This window comes from Populus trichocarpa, chromosome 5, assembly GCF_000002775.5.
Source record: "Populus trichocarpa isolate Nisqually-1 chromosome 5, P.trichocarpa_v4.1, whole genome shotgun sequence".
Classification (NCBI taxonomy): domain Eukaryota; kingdom Viridiplantae; phylum Streptophyta; class Magnoliopsida; order Malpighiales; family Salicaceae; genus Populus; species Populus trichocarpa.
The window spans coordinates 2,249,621-2,264,522 of NC_037289.2; the positions used below are offsets into that span (position 1 = coordinate 2,249,621).

The following is a 14,902-nucleotide window of genomic DNA, read 5'->3' on the forward strand; positions in this document are numbered from 1 at the left end:
TTCGAGCTAAGTTTATTTTTAACTCATTCAAAAAATTGATATAATCAAACTCAGATGACCATACAATTCAACAAATGACCTAATTAATTTCAAGTAAGACCCAAATGAATTAAATCTAAGATTTTTTTTTATTTTGTCTAAAATGACTCCATTTCAGTTTAATTTTTTTAATCCAAAAATATATCATTTTGTTTCTTAGAAAAAAACCTTAAACCAATGTTGTTTAAGGATAGATACAAGTTGAACCACCAACCACAAGTTTTCTTAACCAACCCGAGCTTGGTTAGGGTTTGATAACTATGAAATTAAAACCAAGAAGTACTAGTTGTTGCCCTACAGGGAATTACTGCACTGAGATGAACACCAACATTTATAGATTTTAGAGAGGAAAATGAAAGAAAACAAGAGCAACAACCAAAGGAAGAGTCAAAGCCATGATAAGGTTTAGAAAAAAAATTTAAACTATTGGATTTGCCTGGATTGGTATTAGACTAAAGAAGACTACTGGTCGTTGGAGACAATGACTTGCAGATACCCTCCAAATTAAGGAAAGTTATTAAACCTGTCACAAGGATCGGATAATAAGTAGAGGTGGTTAAATCTAGTCCACCAAAATGCTATAATTTAATTTTTTTTAAGAAGTAAAAACAACGTAATTTTAAATTTTTTTTAAAAGTTAAATTGAATTTTGATTGGGTTTAATCAAATCATGAATTAACCTGTCAAATTGATCAAATCAAATCTAAATTAATGTTTTTGACACTTCACACAGACGAGGAGAAGTCGGGTTGACCCACCACTCCAATCAGGTTTAATATAGCTGTGAATGAAGCATTCCATGCCCTATAGCCATGCAAGTGTTGTAACTTTGTATGGAAACATGGAAATTGACAATTTGGAGATGAAGAAATGTTACAGGAGAAATTATATGGGACACAGCAGCCTCAACATAAACAATAGTCCATAGCCATTTCATGTGCCTTCTTTTTCTTAATTTTATATGTACCCCAGCAGAGAATGTGACCAAAGGGTTTTTTAACAAGAAAATATTGGATGAACATGTAGCTACGTAATCCAATGGGCACCCAAATTACCTTTACACACAGATCCTCCATTTGACGACTATTCCTCGATCTTTCCTTATAAATTCCACTAGACTTTCACTATAAGTCCCAGCTCTCTCCCTCACTAAAGTTGAACCCTTGTAGTAGTTTTCATCTTGAAGGGGAAGTCAAGCCTATAGTAACTAAGAGAAACCATGTTTACGTCAAAGAATAAAGTGGGGTATCTCCTGTTGATATTGCTGAGCATTTCAGCTTTTGACCATGGAGTTCTAGGAGCAAGAAATCTGAAGGAGAGAGTGGAATATACGAAGAAAACTGAAGGTTCTGTTAATATTCAAGATGCAACGGTCAGTAGAGCGGTTCCCTCTGGTCCTGACCCCTTAAACAACAGGTAAATCTGCAGATCAGCCAGCACATTCAAATCTTTTCAGGAAATGGATTTATATAAACGGTAGTGCTGGTCGTCCCATAATTGCAATAGCTTCTACTATATATATATATATAGACAGAGAGAGGGATTTTCTATTGATGCTGCATCCCATACTTTAGTGCATGAGTTATGAATAAGCGTGGATACCCCTACCACAAGGGTATTAGTTTCACGCATGGTTGTTAAACTCCACTGATTTGAGAATCTCATGATCTAAAGCTTGATATATTAATGATTTGTTACATACCACCACACTCACTAACACCCTCTTAGCCTGCTAAGAGAAGGTCATCTGCCGAAAAGACATGCATGCCGTCGTTATATGAATAAGTTGCGAGGTCAAGAAAATATTGCATCAGCAAATAACTAGTAGAATGGCCAAAGCAATAGTAATTCTTTATCAGAGTGATCGACTTCGTTTGTCGAATCTTCATTCTAGCATATGCTGAAATCGTCCTGTATGCAGGGATCTTCTGGAAAATGCCACAAAAATGTTCTAGCAAGGGTTTTTATTCGAATTTAACACGATAAAATCTATATAGAAGCAAGAGTGCTCTTTGGTACAATAAAATGAATACACTTTATTAATTGGCTAAAAAAAGTATGGGGAAACATGAAAGAATATATAACATGACAACAAGGACTATAACTGAACTTGTAATACAACATGAAAAAGGCAGAATAGGAGGCGGATCTAGAGAATCAAAATACCTGTATACATATACATGCCAAAATCCTACTTCTAGGTATGTGGATGTTGTATGATTCACCCATTTCACAACTAAATAACACAACAAAACAACTCTAGGCCCCAATTGCTAAGCTAGAGCCTTGATGTAATGACTGGCAACCAATAAAGTTTTAAAACGTTGGTTTGGTACCTGACTATCAGATTGAGTTTAAAGGAGACACCATTTAGATCTTCAATCCTTCCCCGAGCAGCATCCTTGTGACAGCGCAGCTGTGGCTTACGCCCTAGAAACCTCGTCATGCATGAAACAATTGGAGTCGATTACAGTCTCAGCCAAACAGCTGCCACTGAACATTTCCAACTTATCCTTCCATCCTCATCATCATCCAACATGTATGTGTGGAAAATTTGGAGGGTTGCAGCTTACTAAATTTGCCCACAAATTAGCAAGTGGGAGAAAGTAGTGCTCCCCATTCCAAACCACCATCTTCATCCCTGTTCAAGGAAATCAAGACAGTGAAAATATTTATTTGTTCAACCTTGTTTAGAAGCTCTATGCATGCATGTCAGCATCATCTTATACTATACCAAAAAGGCCACCAACAGAGGCCAAGAAATAACAAAACCGCTTGCAAAACTATTACGTTCACAAAATAGCAAACTTCAATTTTCTCAATTTATATAAAGAATGAAAGATGAAAATCTCTAAGAACTTCAAAATTACAGTCTGTTCAAAGGAGTTTGTGGACACTCAAAAATGAAAACTAATATCTTGGCCACTTTACATGTCATAACTGTTATGAGAAAAATGAATCTTTCAATAGCCTAGCCTAATCCAAAAAATATATAGTCATATTCTGCATACCTGGCACTGCTCCTGCAGCTAAGACTGACAGTCGACAGATAGGGCCTTGTCCACAAAAAACATGGTTATATAGCGTCAGAGTATCAAGATTGTGAATATTCTTAATAGACTCTATTAATGTAGTGAGATCTCGATTACAATCAGCACCAGAAGGATCAGAAATGCTCTGCAGAGCTTCTTCAAGTCCAGAACCTGACCATAGGGTGGAACACTCACTTAGAAGAGTGAACAAGCCCATGGGATCTGTAGAACTAACTAAAACCCATGGCTTATAAAGTCTGGCTGAAGACCCAATAACTTCAATAACTCTGTAAATTTCTCCAAGGGCAACGATATAGTTCTTGCCTGTAGTCACCCCAAAAAATTTAAAGTTAAAATATCAAACACAAATACAAAGCATCTGTGACCATTACCAAATCTCCTGTTACACAAGAATGACAATGTGGTACCTTGAGGCTTAGATAATATTTGATCATGGACATCTTTTTGTAATGACTGCGTCCAAATTATGGCGCCATGTTTCAGCTCTCTAGCACAAACAGACAGGATTTCAGACCAAGTGGAAATATAACAAGATTGCTCCTCTCTTGATACCAATGTCAAAATCTTTATTGTTGATGCCACATGTTTGAGGAATTCCATTGTCAATCTCAAATCATTCTCCACCTGTCAAGATGCATGAAACCAGAACCAATAAAAAGCAAAATACTGCATTAGAAAGATCAGAAAATAAATTCGATTCCCAAATGGCTCTGTACATGACTTTGCATAAATGAATCATTAACCAACTTATCGCATTGATGCCACAAGAGAAAGATGACAGATTCTCAAGCCCAAAAGTCGATGGTTCTTTAATGATAAATGAAAGCAAAAAAGACTTACCAATGACAATTTACTTGATAACTGATATTCTGATTCAAACCCTTGGTACTTTGGTTCTTGCAAAACTTCAACAAATTCATTCAGGCACAATTTTTTTGGGGAGTGATTCCCTGAGTCAACTTCACCAGAAAACAAACCATCTCGGCACAGTTCATCATGAAGATTCTAGAACAGCAGGCAACAATAACACAACATGAAGTTGTAAGCACAAATATATATTTCACTCTATAAGCATTAAGTTATCATTACATATCCAACAAACACAATTAAATGAGTGCCAAAAAATCGAAATTTGAAACAAAGGGGAAACAGTATTAATGCTTATTACCACATTTAAATTCATATTGAGGCAGGGCATAAACGCAAGTGATTGTAACAGATGTGAGTAGAGTGAGAGAAGAAATACCAAAAAATAAAAAAGATTCAACAAAAGACAACAATCTTATAGAAGTATGCTCCAAAAACATAAATGATTGTAACAGATGTGAAGTGAGACTTGAGAGAGAATGAATACCATAAAAAAAATGTGTCAGCAAAAGACAAAACTTATGGAAGCACGCATCAAAAACTTCCCAGATACAGATTTATCACCAGCTGTGAGGGGCCAAAGTAAATATTTTCCAAGAAAAATAGATAAACAAGCAATCAGATTATAATGCTTTTCAAATAAGTAGTTAGTTCATATCTTTTCTGTACAATGTATTTAAAATGGGAAACAAACCAGAGATTGTGCAGCAGCAGCAACAATAATGACACAAGTGACCAAACAAAGCTACCAACCTGTATTTCCTTTTCAAGGGCTTTTACTTCAGCATCTTCACTAGCAGCACTTTGAGCTTTCTAACAAGAAGCATATTCCAAAATTCAATGCCATTAGCAACTCAACCTTCAAGAGAAGAGAGGAGAGTAACTTAACAAGGCTACTACTAACCTTTAGATTATCAAGATGACACAGGGCAAGACAGTGCAATTCTTCCTTCAATTTACAAAAGAAATCGACATAATCATTTAGCTCTGTTTTGGAGGAACAGTCAGTATTAGCCTCTCCAAGACCAATAAAAGAGGCCTGGTCTTCAGCTCTGGTCCCTGAAGAGGCAACTTTAAATTCCCAGGAATCATCATCAAAATCATCATTGTCACCTGCTAAATTAGACTCCATTGTAGCATTGATGAGGCTCAATCCATTTCCACTGGGGTTTTGGCCATTAATAATGGCAGTATTCTGCTCAGCTTGACTGTACAAACTTGATATAAGATCATTGATAGCAAAGTTTGAATGAGGACTTTTAATGCCATCTATTGGCTTGGAATCAGGCAGCTCAGATGAAATGTCTTGATAACTCACAGGATCATTGGAATCCTCTTCTTCATCACCAAAAATGGACAAAGGCAGAGCTCCATTTTGACTGATTGACCTTGCCATGTTTCCCTGATCAAGAAGAGCAAATGATCATTATATCAGAGAGCAATATTTGCTCATGGATGCCTGCACCATTAGTGAACTTCACTCTGTCAAAGTTTCAAACATAAATCAAACTCAATCAATTTCGTAAAGATGGCGAATAAGAGGAAGAGAGTATAAGCCTCCACAAAGGCATCTTAAATCTACTCTAAAAAAAAAAATATTCCAGATGCACTTGTTTTATTTTTGACGCCACATGCCTAGATGCAAACCACCATTTAATAAAATCAACCACATACAGTTTTATTCAAACATGAAGCATTTGAAGTGAGGAACCACCTTGATTTCACCATCAGATGGAAATGCTTCCACAGCAGTAGAAACTTCAACAACCTTTGGCTCTTCCTATAGCCAAAAATCAAAAGGTTTCATATGTTTATGTTCTTCAAGAAGTTCAAACACTGTTGAATCGCAAAAATAAATAAATAAATAAACTCATCACCTTATTTTTTGATCCAGTTTGTGAAAATGCATCTTTAAATTCCCAAGACTCTTCATCAGCATCAACTCCATCATCTGGGGAGGAATGCAAGCCCTTTTTGGTGTTGTTCTGCTCATTTTCAGAGAATGGATGGGACATGGTAGTGTCTTGAGCTAAAGCAGGGGTGGAATCAAATCCAAAGTCCCATTCAGTAGATTTTTGAGAGGTCTGTTGTGATGCACCAGATAAATCACCAGCACCAAGCATCCCACTACCAAATCCAAATGCGTATGTAGCTCCCTCTGTGTTTTCCACCCTTCTCCCATCACCCTTCAAACTAAAAAACGTAAGACTTGATAAACCAAGTGACATGACAGAAGCAAAGCACATATCCATATTTAACAGCCCTTGTAATACAATTGTCATACAGTTTTAGCTACAGACACTAGAGGTATACAAAATTTTAGCTATTTCAAGGGCACATAATTAAGCAGCACTTATGCAAGAATGATCAAAAAGAAAAAGAAAAAAAGAAACCTAAGTTGAACACAAGAGTTTTGTAATGCAACCACAATTTTGTGTTTGCATGTGTTCTCATAAACCAAATATCCACCAGCATGTCCTGATTTATTGATGGTTTTCAATCTTATTAACTTGAGGTTTCTAATCCCTACTACGATATGCAAAACAATACAAGCAATATTTGTACACATTATCTTCAGTTGCTGAGAAGTGAAATGCCAATCACAGCTGCTTCATTGTTAATTAGGACTGACAAAACCAAACAAGACAGGTGAAATTTTAAATTTATTAAACTGAATGGAAAGAGAACTAAAATTGAAATATATCTAGTAAATCATCACAACTGTGCTACCTTAGTATTCCCATCTCCAGTCCCAAATTCTGCTTCTGCAGCCTTGAAGTCCCACTCATCATCTCCACTAAAACCCTCATTTTCATCATGTGAAATTGGATTCATCTGTTTTATATCTGAATTCACATCATTTAAGTTTGAATTTGTTAATCCATCCAAACCATTCCAGGTTGAGTTGGATCCATCAAAACTCAATGTTGGCTTGATTTCAGTCTCGATCTGCTCACCCTGAACATATTGCAGATGAATTTGTTAAACCAAGAGCAGAATAGAAAACAATAATATCCCTACTGCTAAGCTGCCAAAGTTGACACATCACTCTTCGCCAACACAAAGACACATACTCAACTGACAAAATATCAAGTAAAAATCAGAACATTTTTCGTCTATTTCCTCATTTTTTCTCAGCATGCAAGGAAAAAGTTAAAACTAGATGCAACACATTAAAACTACGTGCCACATATTCCAACTCGGATGACATGTGTTAAATTATTTTTCAAACTTAATCTAAGGCAACCTGAAAATATCATTGCAGTCATCAAATCAACACCGAGACTCAAGCTATCTAATTCTCTTTCTCATATTGCAGAATTTGGAATGAATCGAAGGTGGAAAAAGTTGATCAACACATTTCATAGTTTGAAAGCTGAGTATACAAAGTTTTTTTCCTAACTTTTCCTGAAACAGCTGTTTAGCTTAGTTGAGGTGATATCCTGATTGTTTGGAGAGCAAAACAATCTACACCTTGAATTCAATCTCTTTAGATAATATCTTATTGGTGTGCATGTCTTCATTCTTCCTCAAAATAAAATTTCTTCCTTTTATGGAAAGATGAAAGCAAAGTATATAGTTGAAAATATGCAATTCGTATGTACTCAGAGAGAAAACTATCCAGTATACAATAAATATCAATCAATAACAAAAATTAACATTTTACCTTCTCTTTCTCATCTCTAGCCTGCATTTTGGAACCTGTTTCTTTGAACTCCCACCCATCGCTGTTACCAAGTGCTCTATTTCCATCAACCGTTCCCTTATTCAACCAATCCCTACCTGAATGATCTCCATTAACATGCGATGTCCACCCATTCAAATCCAAGCTCAAAGGGTTCCAACTTGAATTTAATCCATTAACATGCGATACCAATCCATTCTCAGTCCTCATTTCACCAGCCTGATTCCATAAATTTCCATTCAAAAACATCAATAAAACAAATCCCACATTCAAATTCTCAAACTAAAACAACAAACAAGCACACTTTCCCAATCTAAAAGAAACTACAAATCAGTAGTTGATCCATATAAACTTAACTACTTAACTCACTTAAAATAAACAAACATACAAAACAAAATCAAAACTTTACCTTAGAAATCTCAATCTCCACAACAGTTTTACTGTCTGCACCTTCAAATTCCCATTTATCATCATCAAATCCCTCATTACCATGAACCAAACCGAAATCCACTCCATTTCCACTCAAATTCCCATCTCTCTTAATCAAATTTGATTCCATTTTATTCGAATTCAATCCATTTTCCTTCAAATCCAAACCCAACCCCTTTGAATCCAATTCCCCCTTATTGACACCATTCACATTCAATCCATTACCATTCAAATTTCCCAAATTCAAATCCGGCCCATTAAAATTGGATCTGAACCCATTATTCCTCTCCTTCTCTTTATATAAATTAGCTATCAAATCACTCACAATGACACCTGATCCCTCTTTATTTTTCAAAAAATCAAAACTTTCATTTTTTCTAGGCTCGCCCGAACCTGATCCTTCCTCCTCCTCCTCCTCAATTTCTCCAAATATCGAAAGGGGCAGAGCTCCTTTTGGCTTGTCCCACTGAGTCAAGTTATTAACTAAACTCGGTGCCGATGCAGGATCAGTCAGTGACTCGATCACCTTTTGATTTTTTGTAGAGGGTTCAAAATCGGTATTTGAGATTCTGGGCAGCGATAAGGCGTGGGAGAGTCCACTGGAATTGCTGCTGACAAAATTGAAATCTCCCCAATCATCGTCGTCAGTATTGTTGGTGTTGGTGAAATCTGAGCCGTTGATCATGGTGGGATTGTAATTAACGGCGTGAACTGACGGAGCGAATATGAAGTCGCTAAATAATTCTTCTTTCTTCTTCATCGTCTTTGTTCACTGCCATTGCCGTTGTTTTGAGAGCTATGTAGCGCACTGCTGGCGTTTTATATTTTTAAGTGCGCATGTTAAGAGTGAGCGCACTGCGGTTTATTTTAGATTTTGATGGAAAGAGTATTAAATTGGGTGCTGATTCTGCTGATTGGACCCAACTAGTGGGGATGTCTCTTTCTCTCCCCGTAATTATTGATGCTTAGTGTATGGAACGCTGGCTATAAAGTTGTTTGGTGTTTTATGATTTTTTTTTCTCGCTCCATAATTATACCGTCTAAATATTTAGTTGATTTATTAGAGAAATTTTTACAAGTTTATCTAATTTTATTCACAAGGTAGAAAAAAGATTTTTATACAGGTTAAAAAATAAAAAAAATATACTTCAAATAAAAAAAAGTTTTATAATTAATTTTTATATTTTTAAAAATATAATGTATAATGGAGAACATATCCTCTCTGTCTCCACCATTTCTTCTCTTTCAAGATATTAATCACGCAATAAGGGATCAGAAAGCACACAGTTGTTGAAGCACACAGTTGTTGAAGCACAACTTTTATTTATTTTGAACACACTTTACATGACAAAGAATAATTGAGGAAAATGGATCATTCTGCCCACAAAATAAATCTTTGGCAGAAGAAAACAATCACAACTTATAGATCATCACTCTTCAACATCTTTACTCTCAAAGTAAGCAAACAACACTCAAAATGACAAACCCTAGAAGGAATAGCAAGCAGAAGTCACAGAAAGGACTCACAACACTAGATAAAAAAGTATTCCCAGAAACATAGACACAGCACCAGCCCCTGAAACCAAACCATTTGTGCCTGCAGAGCTACTCCATGTTGATGTATTTCTGTTCAAAACAACCACCATCCAATAATCATTTGAGCCAACTCCTGCTCCAGTATAGCTTGAGTCCTTAATGTACTTCTTATACTGGGTTCGAGTATAATTATGAAGCAATGGAACTGCTTCCACTTCATCCGCAGGCGCGCAAACTGGCATCACGACAGCATCTGTGGCATGGTTAGTGCCGACGCAGTCTTTTAATTGATCAGCGTAGCTGTCTAGTTTAACCTGGTCAACATGAGTGGTTTCGTTACAAGGTTGATCGAGCCTGTCAGCAATCTCATTAGCAAGGCATTTTGCCTTCTTGTTCTTGGTAAGGGCTGGGATGTCCAGGAATAGTGTCCTGTAAGCATTGATGTTCTTGAAGAGTTCGTGTTTTTCATCTGCAAATATACAAGAGACTTGCATGGATTAATTATCTGTTTAATGCAATGGAAACTAATCTATTTAGACATGATAATTCATTAATAACATGGCATAATTGCTAGATTGCAGATCATATAAAAACAACAGAGAAAAAGATTTATAATCTAACAACACTTCAATGCAAGCTGATCGTTTAAGAAAACCACAAACAGATATCAAGGGAGATAGAGAGAGAGGAGTACCGCCACAGCTCAGTACTGCAGAAGAAAACAAGAAGATGGCTTGAAAAAGCACAAAGAGGCAGATGTTAACTTGGAGAGAGGCCATAGCTAACAAGTTTAATTGCCCTTCTGAATATTACAGCACAAAGAATTCTTAAGAAGATCGAAGAAGAGAAGATGCTGCAATTAATTTATATAGTGTTAGCTTCTTTATACTTGAATATTTATTCTTTCCTTGTTTGATTGTGCTTGCATTTTTCTTGAATGTGAAGGCTGCTGCCAGATTCTCCTTTATGTCTCTGTTACACAAAGGAACTGTAGATACCAAACCATGCTTTACAAAAGCATTTGGTTTGGCTTCTATCAGGTTATACAGAAACCAAAAGGTTCTGCTCATAAAAAATTCTTGCTATGCATTTCTTGAGTTCCCTCAGCAATAAAAAAAAGTGAAATTTTGAGCTCAAAGATTTATGCTCTCCTTTTTTCTTCATTGCCTTCTTCTTCTCCTCCTGCAACTACCAATGTCAATGATACTACTTGATACAGAGAAAGGAAGAAGTAAATCTAAGGAAAGAAAAGAAATCAAACAATTTGGACGATACAAAAAGCTTATTCAAGAAACAGATTAAAACACAGAAAAGAAAACACGAAGGAAAAGGAAGCAGAAAGAGGCAGAGAAGCTGCAGAAAAAAAAAGCATTTCTCAGAATTTGAGTTAGGCGAGGGGGAATCAATGGACAGCTCAGTACAAAACCTCTCCGAATCCAATGACAGTTTCAAGATTTTGTGTCAAATTCAAATTTCAAGGTTTTAATTTACTTAATAAATTTTGATGATTATAAAAGTTTCAAGGATATTTATCCTATAGATTTCTTAAGTATTTCAAACAATGACTAAAATAATTATTATTTTTCAGTTTCAAATTGAAGCATAAATTATACAAACGTTGACCAAACATATACAAGTGTTAAACATAAAATGAAATACTCAACAACTAGTGTATCAATTCAATCAAATAAATTATTCACGTATGTAAGGTTACATAAAAAATCTTAAAATAAGAGTCTATTCCATAGCCGAATTAAAAAAAAAAACAAATTTGATACGAATAACATCACTCAGGAGTAGAAAATGACAGTAGAATTTCCTCCCTTTTTTGCTCTGTTCCTCTCTATTCTTTATGCTGCCTCCTCTTTTCTTTTTTGGTGTATTGTAGGGTCTCTCTCCATCTCCCCTTGTCACCCTAGATGATCCCCTGGAAGCCTTATATATTCTGGCTTTTTTACCCCCGATCGAAAGAAAGAAAGAGCGTAAGTTTCCTCCTCTGTTTTGGCTTCTTTATTCTCCGGGTATTGCGAGGCAGAATTGGGGCATTAAATGTGTGAATCCAAGCTTCTCTATTTCTGATGAAATTGTAAAAAATTGAATCTTTTTTTCAGCGACACTGATCTTGCAATTTTTGGAATTCTGAGACCTGAGATACAAGCCATAACTTGGAGTGCAAGAAATTCAGGTCTGATTCAATTCTTGTTTTTCGACTCGTTTTTTGAGCTTCAAAACATCAAAACTAAGTTCTATGCCCTTCATATGTTTTGTAGATATTTGTTTCAGATTTTCAAAATGGTGATGAACACCTGAAACTGAGTTGTATGATTTTTTTTGCAACCCAAAATCAATCAGTATTTGGTTTTGCTGCTGGATTCTGCCTACTCAGTAATTTAGTATATGAAAAACACATTAATTTCCTACGAGGTCAATAATTCAAAAAAAAATTTAAAATTCTAATTAACTTATTCAATACATCTAAAATATTTTAAAATCAAGCACGATAATAAGAAATATACATTATATAAATTCCCTTATCACTCACCATTCTTGATTATGAAAGTGATTAAGATATTAATTACCTACTACAGGGCAGCTTTTGACTACTATTTATAGTTAGGATAGAAGGGACGAGATGGAGCTAGTGAATGTATTCTCTAACAATCTGTCTCTTTTTAAAGGAAGACAGCCCCTTGGTATATGAATCTAAAACCAAGGAAAAATCAGAACCCTTGAGAGAAAACATAAAATCCGTAATTAAGCTAAAAATTCAAAATTAAATGGGAAAATAATGAAAATTGTTAGAATAACATCTTACAAGCTTAATTTAAAGGTTTCTCGAAATGGGTGGCATAGAATCCACTTTCCAAATTTAAAAGCGATCCAATTATTGGATAAAATGGGATGAAGCCTCTTCTTGGTCTTGAATTTGTACTTCCAGCTCATAAACGTATCTGCTAGGCTATCAAAATATTCTAAACACAGCATATCGATATCCTATTGAGCAAAACCTTCTTCATCATAATGCCAACGCAGAAACCAGAATTAATTAATGGCCAGAAGCACTCATGTCTTTGATATGCATAAAGGTGGCCTAAACTTTGTCTTCTGTTAATGGATCACAAAGCTACTCACACAGTGCTTGAATTGGAGAACTTGCCTTTTATTTCATCTCTTATTCGCAACACACTTTACATGACAAAAAAATAATTGAAAAAAGAGGGTCATTCTGCCCATGAATTGCAACATTGGCAGAGGAAAACAATCACAAATCATAAGCACTCCTAGCACCATTCCTCACCAGGTAAGCGAACAACACTCACAATGCAAACCATTGGAGGAATAATATACAGAAGTTACAGAAAGAACTCATAACACCAGATAAAAGAGCATCCCCAGAAACAAAGACACGACTCCATGACCAAAACCAAGCTTTGAAACCAAACCATTTGCGCTTGCAGAACTACTCCATGTTGAGGTTTTTTTGTTCAGAACAACCACCATCCAATAATCATTGGATCCAATTCCTATCCCGGTAAAATTCGAGTCTTTTATGTAATTTACATACCGAGTTCGAGTATAATTATGAAGCAATGAAACTTCAGCTAGACCATCCTCAGGCAAGCAAACCGGCAATACTACACCATCTGTGGTATGGTTAGTGCCAATGCAGTTAGCTAATTGATCTGGGTACTTATCTAGTATAACCTTGAAAGGACGAGTGGTTTCATTACAAGGTTGCTCTAGCGTGGCAGCAATGTTTTTTGCGACGCATCTTGCCTTCTTATTCTTGGTCAGGGCCGGTATGTCCCAGTATGATGTCCTGTAAGTATTGATGTTCTCCAAAAGCTTGAGTTCGTCACCTGCAAATAGTATAAGAAACTTACATGGATTAATTATCATCATAATGCAATGAAAGTTTATAGCCATAACAATTCATCAATAATGTGATATAATTGGAAAAATATTGTTTCTTGGTACATTGCAGTTCACATCTAATGCATTTCAGTCCTATGAAAACATCAGAAGAAAATTTCAAGCCCAACAACACTTGAATGCAAGTTGATCATATAGGAACACCAAAAAAAGATATTCATGGAGAGAGAGAGAGAGAGAGAGAGGGAGAGAGAGGATTACCGCCATAGCCCAATACTTCAGAAGAAAGCAAGAAAATGGCATGAAAAAGCACAAAGAGACAGATGTTAACTTTGAGAGAGGCCATAGCTAACAAGTTTAATTGCCCTTCTGAATATTACAGCATAAGAATTCTTAAGAAGATCAAAGAAGAGTAGTTGCTGGACTTAATCGGTATAGCTTCTTTATACTTGAATATTTATTCTTTCCTTGTTTAATTGTGCATGCATTTTTCTTGACTGTCAAGGCTGCTACCAGATTCTCCTTTATGTCTTTGTTACACAATGGAGCTGCGGATACCAAACCATTCTTGACAAAAGCATTTAACTACTATCAAGTATTGAGATTCGTCTATACACAAACCGAAAGGTTCTACCTGTATAAATCTTTTACTGAGCATTTTCAGCATTCTTAAAAGATAAATTTTGAGCTCGAAGATTTATATTCTCTTTGTTTTACTTTTTCTTCATTGTCTTCTTTCTCTTCCCCTGCATCCATCAATGTCAATGTTACTATTTGATAAAAAAGTAACATTAATCTTGGTCAACAATTTTCATCAGAATGAAAGTATTCTATTCTTTTTTACAAGAGATTGACCTAGTCAGGTTTAACTGGATCAATAACTTATCGAGTTCAACTAAAATCCTGATCCTAATTAAGTTTTGATCAGTTATAAATTTTCCAAGTCAACATACTAGACCATGCCAGATTTAGCAATTATAAACTAAACTCAAACTCCAACTAAAGCTAGAAAGATTATCGGAAAAGGAAAGCCTCGGATGCAGAGACTCCCCCCCCCCCCCCCCCCCCCCCCCCCCCACCACAAAACCTTGACCTCGAAGCATGGCAACTTAAAATGGCTAAAAAAACATTCTACCCCCACAGAAGTTTCGAAGCTAGAATGATCCTCGATGCTTTCCGTGTTTCTTTCTATATATCAACAAACACTAGAGAATCAAATATACCACACATTTCCAGACCATCTTCCTTGTCCTTCCCTCCACCAAATTAACCTCACTACACGCATAGATAATGCATCTTTCATATCCAACAGGGACAATGCAAGAATAGGTGTCAGTTGATCTCTCCACTATTAAAACATATCGCTATTACATCTACCGATAACGTCTTATTGACATTGCGTATAGAGAAAGATAACAGG

General features: G+C 35.9%; 3 protein-coding genes across 3 annotated transcripts; all 3 read right to left on the reverse strand.

Annotated features, from left to right (window-relative positions):
* Positions 1 to 2,050: 2,050 nt before the first annotated feature.
* On the reverse strand, positions 2,051 to 8,928 carry LOC7477156 (uncharacterized). Its single transcript, XM_002306341.4, has 11 exons — positions 8,054 to 8,928; positions 7,627 to 7,863; positions 6,690 to 6,917; positions 5,837 to 6,145; positions 5,674 to 5,739; positions 4,864 to 5,361; positions 4,713 to 4,772; positions 3,933 to 4,097; positions 3,500 to 3,716; positions 3,051 to 3,395; positions 2,051 to 2,680 (listed from the first exon to the last, which is right to left on the reverse strand). The coding sequence occupies exons 1-11, from the start codon at positions 8,831 to 8,833 to the stop codon at positions 2,568 to 2,570; spliced, it is 3,018 nt and encodes a 1,005-aa protein (XP_002306377.2). The 5' UTR covers positions 8,834 to 8,928; the 3' UTR covers positions 2,051 to 2,567.
* Positions 8,929 to 9,376: 448 nt separating this feature from the next.
* On the reverse strand, positions 9,377 to 10,488 carry LOC18098794 (uncharacterized GPI-anchored protein At3g06035). Its single transcript, XM_006382545.3, has 2 exons — positions 10,304 to 10,488; positions 9,377 to 10,078 (listed from the first exon to the last, which is right to left on the reverse strand). The coding sequence occupies exons 1-2, from the start codon at positions 10,386 to 10,388 to the stop codon at positions 9,597 to 9,599; spliced, it is 567 nt and encodes a 188-aa protein (XP_006382607.1). The 5' UTR covers positions 10,389 to 10,488; the 3' UTR covers positions 9,377 to 9,596.
* Positions 10,489 to 12,748: 2,260 nt separating this feature from the next.
* On the reverse strand, positions 12,749 to 13,931 carry LOC18098795 (uncharacterized GPI-anchored protein At3g06035). Its single transcript, XM_006382546.3, has 2 exons — positions 13,744 to 13,931; positions 12,749 to 13,469 (listed from the first exon to the last, which is right to left on the reverse strand). Exons 1-2 carry the CDS (start codon positions 13,826 to 13,828, stop codon positions 12,976 to 12,978), a joined length of 579 nt encoding a protein of 192 aa, XP_006382608.2. The 5' UTR covers positions 13,829 to 13,931; the 3' UTR covers positions 12,749 to 12,975.
* Positions 13,932 to 14,902: the final 971 nt, after the last annotated feature.